The sequence below is a fragment of the Melozone crissalis genome, unplaced genomic scaffold (assembly GCF_028551555.1).
Source record: "Melozone crissalis strain CALT ecotype California unplaced genomic scaffold, PUWL_Pcris_2 ptg000005l_1, whole genome shotgun sequence".
Lineage (NCBI taxonomy): Eukaryota > Metazoa > Chordata > Aves > Passeriformes > Passerellidae > Melozone > Melozone crissalis.
Window position 1 is genome coordinate 10306173 of NW_026535783.1, and position 10907 is coordinate 10317079.

General features: G+C 39.2%; 1 protein-coding gene across 1 annotated transcript; it reads right to left on the bottom strand.

Annotated features, from left to right (window-relative positions):
- Positions 1–1410: 1410 nt before the first annotated feature.
- LOC128943010 (neuroendocrine convertase 1-like) lies at positions 1411–10697 on the bottom strand (the record flags this gene model as incomplete). Its single annotated transcript, XM_054285763.1, is given in 8 exon segments — positions 1411–1839; positions 3358–3388; positions 3390–3514; positions 5127–5260; positions 6701–6858; positions 8022–8255; positions 9255–9355; positions 10488–10697. Coding segments are annotated over 8 exon segments (1350 nt in total), but the record flags the coding sequence as incomplete, so codon positions are not given.
- Between the last annotated feature and the right edge of the window lie 210 nt (positions 10698–10907).

Consider the following 10907-nt stretch of genomic DNA (forward strand, 5'->3'; position numbering starts at 1 on the left):
TTATGAGCAAAATGTAAAATTCCTGTCTTAGAGACACTTGCATAATTTTAAGGAATAGACAGTGAGAAAGAATCCAATCAAATATTTCTAGAGAGTCCACAAAACACATTTCAATAGTAGGTAAGAGGAAGAAAAGTAAAAAGCACTCAGCACTTTTTTGGGTTTTCTTTAGTACTTCAATGAGATAACTATCCCCTAGGAATCTTCATTTCCTTGTTCTAGATCCCCTAGCTTTTCTGAGCCTCCAACATGGCTTTTTATTTTTTTTTTTTTCATTTATTAGCAGCAAAGTAATATATAATTTTGACTCTCATTAAAGAGGTATGTATGGAAAACTGCTAATGTTAGGGGGTTGCTTACCCTAGTTGTTTTCTGACAGCCACCTCTGCCTCACAAACTCTTCTTACCACTCCACATTCCATGCTCACCCTTCTCAGGGTACTGTTTGTTTTTTTTTTTTTTTTAAATCTCAGACAATTTTGCCTCGTCTACCTAGATATTTTGGGAATTTTAGAGTCTTTGGGTGGACTTTTCTGCAACAGTCTCTGGCTGCTTGCAGATGTAGGCATCTCAGAAGGCAGCTTTGTACTGCTTTGGAGACCTGACTGAGGCTCCACAGGTCGGAGGTTGGAGCCCAAAGCTCAAATAATTGGCACAAACAGGTTAGTACTCCATCAGGGGATGCATAACTCGTGAAAAGAAAGCCAAGTGCTCTGAAGTGAGACTCTGCCCTCATTGAACACATGGGGCCTAGAAAGACCAGGCTCATAATTCAGGCACTTCACTTGGGTAAGTTCCAAGCCTGCTGGAGAGAATGCCATCCCATGGTCTGGGATGCCTCCACGGGGGCTCTTTTTTAATTTGGGTGTTTCTGTTTGTATCTAAATTGTGAATAACTTCATCAGCATTCACCAATGCCCCAGTCCAACCCCAGCCTCCCAGATGTTCCTCTACAGGAGAACAGAAGGGTAAGGGAGCGTTTGTTTGGAGGAGGAACAAAACACCTATGACGGAAGCAGTACTGAAGTATTAAATCGGAATAAATGACAAATATAACAAAGACTGCAATATTCATGACAAAACCATGGATGAGAATATATCCCCATAGCTTTGGCAGTTTGGTTCAAAACTGCTTGGTAATTCAGGTTTTGAATCCTACTGCATGCTTAAGTGAAGAGGGTGGAAGAATAAGCAATGTGAAAATTGTTTACAATAGAGAATTAGGGTTTTCAGGGGAGTACTACTGCATTTCATGCCTGAGGGGGCAAATCTACTCTGAAGAAAGGTTTTTAAAAAAGATAATACTAAAAAGTGTAATTTTCCTGTCTTATCCCCTTACACCCATTTTTCTCTTCCTTGATATTTGTATTAAATATCAAGCAATCAAAGCAGCAATCACACAACTAGAGCGTACACAGACTTTGGAAAAAAAACTACAGGTGGGGAGAATTAATATTTCCAACTCAGTGTCATGCCCTACAGTTAATTTCCCTCATTTATGATATCAACCAACACTTGCAGCAGTCTATCATCTCTATGCTTGTAAGATTTGGCATTGTAAAAAAGATCAACGTAGTCACTGTACAGACTTTCTTCTGAGCCTCTTAACTGGGAGGGCTTGTTCAATTTTCTGAGGGCTTGATAGAAGTGTTCGTGTGGAATGTTTAACTTCTCACTTGCAGTCTTCTTTGGCAGCTGCTTCTGATCCATCTGCCTGCTAAAAGCACTTTGCAGTAAATGCAGCATGGCTTCTGAAGGGGTTTTATCTTCTGCTTTGTCACTGCTGGTGTCTTCTGTGGCCTTGGGTTTTTCACTCAGGCTCTCCAGTGTCGTATGGTCCTAGAATACAGATTAGCATGAAAGAAAGGTCAGGTGTCAATGAAAGACTGACTGGATTAAGGCTTGCTCTGGATGGTGATCTCCACCTATGTGTGGGAAAATGTCATTTTTTCATTCAGGAGCCTCTTGGGCATCTAGAAAACAAGCAGACCATTATCAACCAAAACAAACTTTTGAAAGTACTACACTGTAAAAAATATCAAATCCTTCCGCAATACAGGCATTTATAAATTCAGATTCCATATTGGCAAAATACAACATGTCATTTTATACATATTATAGCATTTGGATTTGTCCCAGTCTTAGGAAATAATTCTTGTGTCATGAGACACAGCACTCTAAATGAAGGAAACATACAATGCAGTGGTGATTGCAGTTCTGATTGTGCCTTGTACTCTTAGGAAAAGGATGGAACCAGTGTTTCCCTGAAGCCTTCTCTGTAGATGATCTCACCTGAGAAAAAGGCAGTGAAGTATGGCAAATGGGTGAGCATAACACAAACCTAGGAGACCTTGGAAGGCCAATCCCAAGTACAGGTTCACAGAGCAGCTGGTGAGAGGCATGATCTTATTTCAACACTAGTACATGCCTGCGGAGCTTCCTCATTCAAACCAGAACGGCATTTCTAACTGAACACTCATTTTATCTTCATGTAATTTTTACCATGTCCACCCATTTTCTACTACAGCAAATGCTGAATCCACTTTTACTTTCTTCCAATTTTTTTTTTTGCCCATAGCTGCCAGACCTGGAGACATTTATGTAATGGATTTAGAGACTATTATCACACTCACCTTTCATAACCTGTCTGAGGAAGGTTAAACTATCTGTGCTTCATGAATGTCCTAATTACTTAATGGGGAGACAATTTGATGTGATGGGATTATTTTCTGATGCTGTTGACGTAATCAAGCACTATGAAAATGTGCATTGCTACCATCTTGTGCATCCTGCAATCCAGGGTCACCCTGCCTTGATGTATTTTTAGAGCACTGCTATCTCTAGGGTAAACAGGGGATCCTAAAGGATCTGGCAGCAACAGATCACTGGGCCAAACCTTTGAATCAGAGAGTCCCTGATTTTTCTCAAGCCTTTTGTTCCTGAAATTCCTTGCAAACTCACTGGAAGCTCTCCAGCAGGAAAAGTTCCTTTAGAATGGGACACTCGTTTTCAGTAGAATTGCATAAATTTAGTGTGTCTGTCAGAGGTGTCTTCCTCCCTCCTTCCACCACTCAGCTGCATTAGCCACAGAGTTCCTTGCTTTGGGAGTAATTTCCTGTTATGACCCCAAATCCCTTACATTTTGCAATTTGAAGGAGAGACACATAAAAATATTAGTTGTTGACATGGGCAAAATTATGATATGCACTCAAAACCAATAAAGAGTTAGATGAAATGAATACAAAATAAACATGTGTCTTCTTACTAGGCAAAAAAACCCCCAAATACCTCACCAACAAACCAGCATTTTCTTATAAACTGAAAAACATATATGGAATAAATGCAATCCAACTCTACCTCCACAAGATCCATTATCTTCTCCACTCCTGTCATTCTGCACAGCATTGTAGGATGTATACACACGTGGCTGCTTCATGTGCTCGGGCTGGGTAGCAGTGCCATGCAAAATCAATTTCCAGTTTACAATCTTCCCCTCATTTTGTATTCGCCTGGACTGAAAAACAAGCGTGGCATCAGAATGGGCTCTCAGGACATAAAAGAGCAAAATAGACACTTGAATGCAAAGTACACAGAAGCGACCAAAGCAAATTATCAGGCTTTCAATACCTACCTATGGAGGTAAGCACAAAAACCCCAGATGTAGTAGAGACAGAGTATATTAGAATGTGGGATTTAATAAAATAGCCTAACCACATAAAATATTCACATTTTGATGTAACATAATTATTAATTCATCATGTAAGCATCAATGGAATTTTGTCATGACACAGAATACTAGAAGCTACTGAAGCAGTATTTTGCATTATTAGAACTTGTTCACTAGGCTGTTCCTTGGTAATTTCCATATAAAACTTAACATTGGAAATGATAATGTGAAATACTATTCTTTTTTATTATGTGGTGTACAAGAGCAATCTGAAATACAGTGTGTGGAAGCAAGCAGCAAATGTTTATTTATAAATTTTGGTGGCAGTAGAAATAGAAGTGGAAGTAGAAATAGAAGTAGAAAGTGGAAGAGACAAGTAGAGAAAAAACTAGAGAAAAAACCTACAAGGTGAGGATTGAGTGTATTATGCCTTGAGGACAAAAATCTTGCTTTATTGTAAGTTTCAGGAAGTTTGAAATGAGGGCTAATTTACAAACAAAATGCTCTTCTCAACTTTGTTCCACAAAAATGCATTCAAAGAGCACGATATCTGTAACCATGGGGCTATCTATGAGCCTGCAGCATTAACACTACACTGCTGATAGTAATATTTACTCCTGGTGCCTTGTCCATCTGCTCAGCTCTTGGCAACACCCTCCTGTTTACAATTTGAGGCCAATAGGGGCTGAAGGCTCGGTGTCCAACAGGAAGCTTTCAGTTTTTGGCAAGATCTGAGCCCTAAGGACAAGCTTATTAACAGACAACTTCAATGAGGTGAGTGAGCTTGATCACTCTCTCTTTGAAGGGAATTCTTTTTCAGTTGCCTACCAAGCAGCTTAATTCTGGTGTCTTGCTGTTGTAATCCATATTCCCCAGGTAGCTTTAGTGAACTGATTTATTTCATACCTGTAGACTACTTAGATTTAATCCTTAAGCGTTGTTCAGCACTAGATACTCTCAGAAAGAAATTAGGGGAATGTATACATCAGAATAGATCACTGAGATCCCCCAAAAAATCATTAATTCAAAAGGTTCCCAGATAATGAAAGCTATAAACATGGACCAAAAGAAGACTAGATCCATGCTGTGCTCTTCTCTGCAGAAAAGAATTTCCAGTTAACCATGTGTTAATTTTATTTAATATTTCAATCCAAGAATCAAAGAAAACTTTATCAAGTGAATAATTTTGGTGATATGTGTCTGAAAAAAACAAGCTTGAAATTTTTTTAGAGGTATGGGCCAGTGAAATGAGAATGGGGCTTTGCATGTATGTAAAGAACAAGAAAATCTGACCCTGCCTTTTTTCTTTAATCCTTAACCCAGCTGGATATCTTCAATAACCTCTCATTTAGCTTGCTTAATGTGCAGGCTCATTACTCAACTTGCTTTGTAGTGATGAGTGATCATTTAATCTGTTTTAGCTCCCAAACACAGCTAGTTAGCATACAGGCATACTCACCATACCAGTAATTCTTAAAATCCAGGTGCCTGCTGGATTTTCCCCCCACGTGTGGACAGACATGAAGTCCCAGTTCTTGAATCCATTGGGAGATTTGTCCCTCTCTCTCTCAGCCAGTAAGACAGTGCTGGTCCCTGTGTGGGTGCAAGATCAACACTCTGATTGTCCATGTGCTGCCTGCTCCTACTTTTCATATTTGTCAGCTTTGCACACTGCCTTGAGCAGAGGTGACCTGGAAAATACACTGCTCAGCAGTGCCTCCTTTAGCAGTGGCTCCTGTCATTATTTGTACAGCAGTGCTTAGGAGTGCACAAGCTGTTAGGTCGCACCAAGAAGGTACATCTTGTTCAGTGTTCTATCTTTGGCACGAAAAGGTAGTGAATGCACATAAAAGAAGCATAAGGAGAAGATGTCAAGCACAACCAGTCTTTCCCACCGATGAGCTGTTCAAGAAACTTCTGAAATGGAAGTTTTGAAGGTAAAACTCATACAGTATTATGAAACCACCACAGACTTGTCATGATTTCTTCACTGGTTCAGGGATTTTTTATTTTCGTAACTGGATGTATATTGTTACAGCCTGGTCCTCCAACAGGGTGAAAAAATGCATTTGCATTGTTATTATTGCAAAAATGCTGCAGCTCATAAAGCATTTCTGCAGCAAAAGAGGTTCTACTGCACAGGAGAAAATTTGTTTGGCTTGTTTATGTATAAGAAAAAAAGCAAGGGAGCAATATTTACATAATAAGGAGCAGTGAAGCCCCAAGGAGCCTTGTCACAATTTATAAATATATTTAAAGGCAACACCATAAATATAGAAAAAGAATGACATACATTTGCTACTAATGCTTTGCAGGAAAGTAGAAAAGCAGCAAGAAACAAGGGAAAAACAATTTAACCATGAAAGCAAAATGATAGTGCAGTGGAGGCAGCAGTACTTGATGATTGCTACCTAGAAACAGAAAAATTAGATCAGCCTGATATTTAAATTCATACATGAAAGCTTGTCTTTTTTTTTTTTTTTTAATACCAGTTGATCTAACAGACTTTACTCTTATTTGTTTATAATATCTTTTTTTTTCCTTTTGTTTAGTCTTAGTATGCTGTTTCAGGACATTGTCACGTCAGCTTGCCATATTCTAGCTCATTTAGTACAGTTGTACTAAGGTACCTAACAGAAACACTTTGGTTTTTTTAAATACACCAATGGGGAGATGCATGAAATAAAACCTAAGGAATCAGATATCCTCAGTTTTCCATTAGTCTGCTAAATCACAGAAAGTCTGATAAGAATTATTGATCTATAATCTGTGGTCTGCCAGGAGCCCTGAGGTTTCATAGGTCAAGATGCCTCATTTCTCAAGTATGATTTTCAAATCTCTTTCCGCAAAAAGAACCCAGCACAGGTGGAGGTTGAAGAAGGGTCTCTATCACTCCCTGGCTGCTTTATCCTCACTGGATTTGCCCAATGATATATTTAGCTCTCTTTAACCACTGAAAACCACATTTTTTTCCATGAAGTAAACGTTACACACTACAGCAACACAGATAAAACGCATCTTTTCCTCCTGTACCTGATGGAGAAACCAGAGTAACATGCAGATCACCTCTACAGGAATACTCAGTTGTTGCCTCGAGCTGCATGTGCTCCAGAGATGCAATGGAGTTCTCTTGGCCCTCGCAGGCTTTTGTGGGAATTTCAATAATGACTTCTTCATTTGCTCTTAATAATCTGTCAAAATTAAAGTAGTTTTTTGATTACCCACAGGGACTCTTGATTCTGGGTCATGAATGGCAGGTTTGGCAGTCATTTCAGAATGATGAGGAAAGAAGAGTTAATGCCAGCTCAATTAAAAAAAAAAGGTAATGTCTGCTTTCAAAAAAAAAAAAAAAGGTAACGTTCATGCTCTGCACAGAGAGAGACTCTGCATAGCTTTCTCTGCACAGTTCCTGTTACTTCCAAACACAATGGGTATCTAAATCGCCACATAAATAATTCTAAGCTCAGTATCATGGGATCTTTGTTTTTGTAATGTAACATACAGGACTGCAGTAAAAATACATAAAGAGCAAGTGTGGCATACATCAGTAGTGGGTCAACATTCTGTGAAAGAGACAGAGTCCATAAAAACAATTAGATAGTGAAATAGCATAAATAATAAGATTACCAAGCAGTGACTGTCCAAAACACTGTAATATGTTTCTGCAGACAGACCTTTGTTGCGGTCACGTGGTATAATTTCAGCCTTTGAAACAGATATTTTTTTCTGGATAAAATCCGTATGCCAACATGCAGAGACAAAAAGAGTCTAGATATCCTTATTGATTAACCAGCCCAAGGACTAATGATAATTAATGTATCTGTTCAGGTTCACTGTGATGTTGGCATGTGGCTCATAAGACTTTTCAGTGAGCCTTTGACACATTTGAGATTCATAAGAGAAATGCTGCAGACATTACTAAAGTTAAATATATCACCTTGATTACAACATATACAAGCCTGTCACAGGAGAAGAATTGCTAAGACCCATTACAGACACTTTTATTTTTAAAAAATCTTTGTGAGACATCAGTATCTTTTCATCTCTCTTCTGATGGTTGTCTAAAATTCACAGCCTTGCTGATTGGGCTCAGCCTCACAGTATCATTCTTTTATACGCTGTCTGCACAAGCAGACATAATAATCTTAGTCTTTGTTAAGGCTTCATGCTAGTAATTTCCATCAGTCTTACACTAAAAAAACAAACCAAGGAGCAATGTTGCTTGCCTGTCTCTGGGGAATACAGTCTGGCAAAACTAAATGAATCAAAAGAAGTCCCTTATTCCTGTTCAGAGCAATCTGTGAAGAATATGATCCTTCAGGCTTTATTACAATAGGTAAGTGCAAATCCTTACCTGGGTTCAAAGCTCTTGTCTTTGACAATGCACTCTCTCTTTTCTGGTACACTTTTCCATCTCTTGGGATCAGCTAAATGCACCAAGGCATTGGCCTTGAGTAGCCCAAACCCGAATCGGCTGTTGACCATCAGTCCTGCTCCATTCTTTTTCCATCCTGGATTTCCAGCCAGTGGGTCATATTCTGAGGTCCACACTACCAAGTGCTGCATATCCCTCCACATTAGATCTGGGCTGTTTGGAAAATGCTCTTGGTTAGTTGTTTCAGGGCTATCTATCATTTTTCTATCAATTATTAGACTGAAACAGAATGTGCTTTGAATGCATATGGCATCCCACTGCTTTATAACACACAGCATTTTGCACTTATCCTCACAATACCTCTCTGGGTGCACAAGATTTCTGTGTCATGAAGAATGGGTATCTAGCAAGAGTCCAATCCTCCAAAACAATTCGGGCATTCAAAGTTAGCTAGTAACACTAGAATTTTCTACCTCACTTTTTAATGCCAGGACTTTGAAAACTGGGTATTTGATTCCATCTGTGACTCACTCTACTCTTTAAAAATCTGATTTTTAACATCTAATATTTAATATAGGCTCATGTCACCAAAAGGGTGTGCAGTAGAAAATGGAGCTGAATCTACATGATACAAGCATTAAACCTGTGCACTACTGTCTAAAGTGTTTTCTATGAAAAAAAGTCATTGTCCCATCCTTTCTTATCTTCCCCAAGGCCTAAATTCTGACTACCTGCCCTACAGCATCCAAACCTGCCTGCTCCCTTCCTGCTCTGACAGACAAGCTTGGTCACCTTCTCTTTTATGCCTTATCACTGGCAGAAATTCTTCTGCACATTTGCTGAGGCTTAGTTTAAACTCCTGTAGCCCATTGTCTTCAAATCACATTCTCCTGAATCCATGTGCACACTCACTTTTAGATGCATCTGACCAGAAATCAGTAAATGCTGTTGCCAACACACAAACACACAAAATATTCCTCAGTCATCATGATTTATTTGCGTTGGTTCTGCTTTTCTAGGAAGCTGCTGGGGCAAGTAGCTGCTCATTTTTTAGTCATCAGCCTGAGCAAACAAAAAGTGGACTGACTTTTGCCTGACTGACAAAAAGTGGAGTTGCAGTATGAGGTAGTGCCTCTTAAAGCAGGCATATTGGGAAAGTCAGTGGGGTGGCTGAGAGAAAGAAGTTTCAAAGGTGATGGTGTGACATCTTACTTTGCTTCTAGCGCCAGAGCAAAAATTCCTGCTGCCAGAGGTGCAGATGCAGAGGTCCCTGTCTGAGTTTCTGTACATTCATTGTGAAGATCAACACTTGTCTGACAGAAAACAATAAAAATTACAAAAAAAAAAAAAAGGAGGAAGGAGAAAGAAAAAGAAAAAAAGCATAAATAAACAGTTCTAAATACTGTAGTATCCATACTCGCAAGCGTAACTATGTGTCCCTTACTTGGTGCGTATTAATACACTCCTCACCAGCAAGAAAAAGTGATCAGTGCTTAAATCTGTTCGTATTTCAATCCACTCTTTTTACTTCAACTATAATTTTAGTATCAAAACGTTTTTTGTTGGAACAAAATACTCCCACTCTGAATATCTTATTTTAGTCTAAAGATTTCACAATAAGTGTTTCAGGCTTACTGGTGATTCATGAAAACAGATCATTTTGTTGGGCCTAGAACATTCAAAATTACTGCTTACTAGGAAATTACTCATAGGATTAGCATTGGTGTTCTGCTCCCTCTTCAGCAGAAGAACTATAATTTGTAATGAATAAACACCAAACTCATCAGCCCATTTATCTAAATCTCGACTATAAAGACAAGCCACATAGTAAGGACTGATCTCCAGCTAACTTGGAAGGACGCTGTTTTAATCCCCATCAGTGCAGTGCATTGTAAAATTAACATGAACCAGGGCTGGACAGAAATTACAGGTATTTCAGCACTATTGTGCCACACCAATTTTCTTCAGCACAATTAAGGAAGGCACACAGACTGGCATGCCTGCTTGCCGAGTTTGGAAGGTTTGGAGCCACTGTGGTTGCTGTCCCTTGCATGAAAAAATGTAATGACAAGGTAGAGCAGCGGCCCTGATGTCACAGATTTTATTTTTGCTCTAAATCTCTCTTCATTTTCCCTTTGTGAAGAATAGTGCCATATCAAAGCATACAGAGACCACATTCATACACAAACAGTGCACACAAACCGCAGACAAATTCAGCACTTGATTTGACTGCATCAACACAATGATTTTATTTAACCATTGCTTTAAGGTAGAAGAATAGAGGAATACAATCACCTTTTGGATCGCAAATCCCTTAAATTTTCAAAAAGGCACTAACCACATAACATAAAGCAGGCACTGGAAGCCAAGCATTTAGGATGTTTGTTTATTATTTGCATATATCATACTTTTCTGTTTGTTCTGAAACTGGTAAAAGCAACTTACAATTCTTTGGTCAGTGTAATCCCCGCTGCTGTATGCTGTGGCCAGAGTTGAGGAGCACTTCTCTGCATACCAGGGAGAAAGCCCTTGCTGAGAAGCACTGCTAATGGAGATGATGTAGATGCTGTCAGTGTAATCATCACAGTCGCAGCTGTCACCCTGGCGACCTCCATTCCCTGAAGTCCACACAAAAATGGAGCCTTTCCCATTTCGACCCAAGGGGAAAAAAAAAAAAAGGAAATGAATGCTTATCAAAGATATTTCAGATCTCAGAATGTATCCTTAACAACTCCTTACCCCAAAAAGCCAAAAATAGCAAACATAGAAGAGGAGCAATTCCCATAAGCACTGTGGAAGACAGAGACAGAATAAAGCAGCTGTTTGCAATATCCCACTGCTCACCCTACAGCACAACTCTTGATC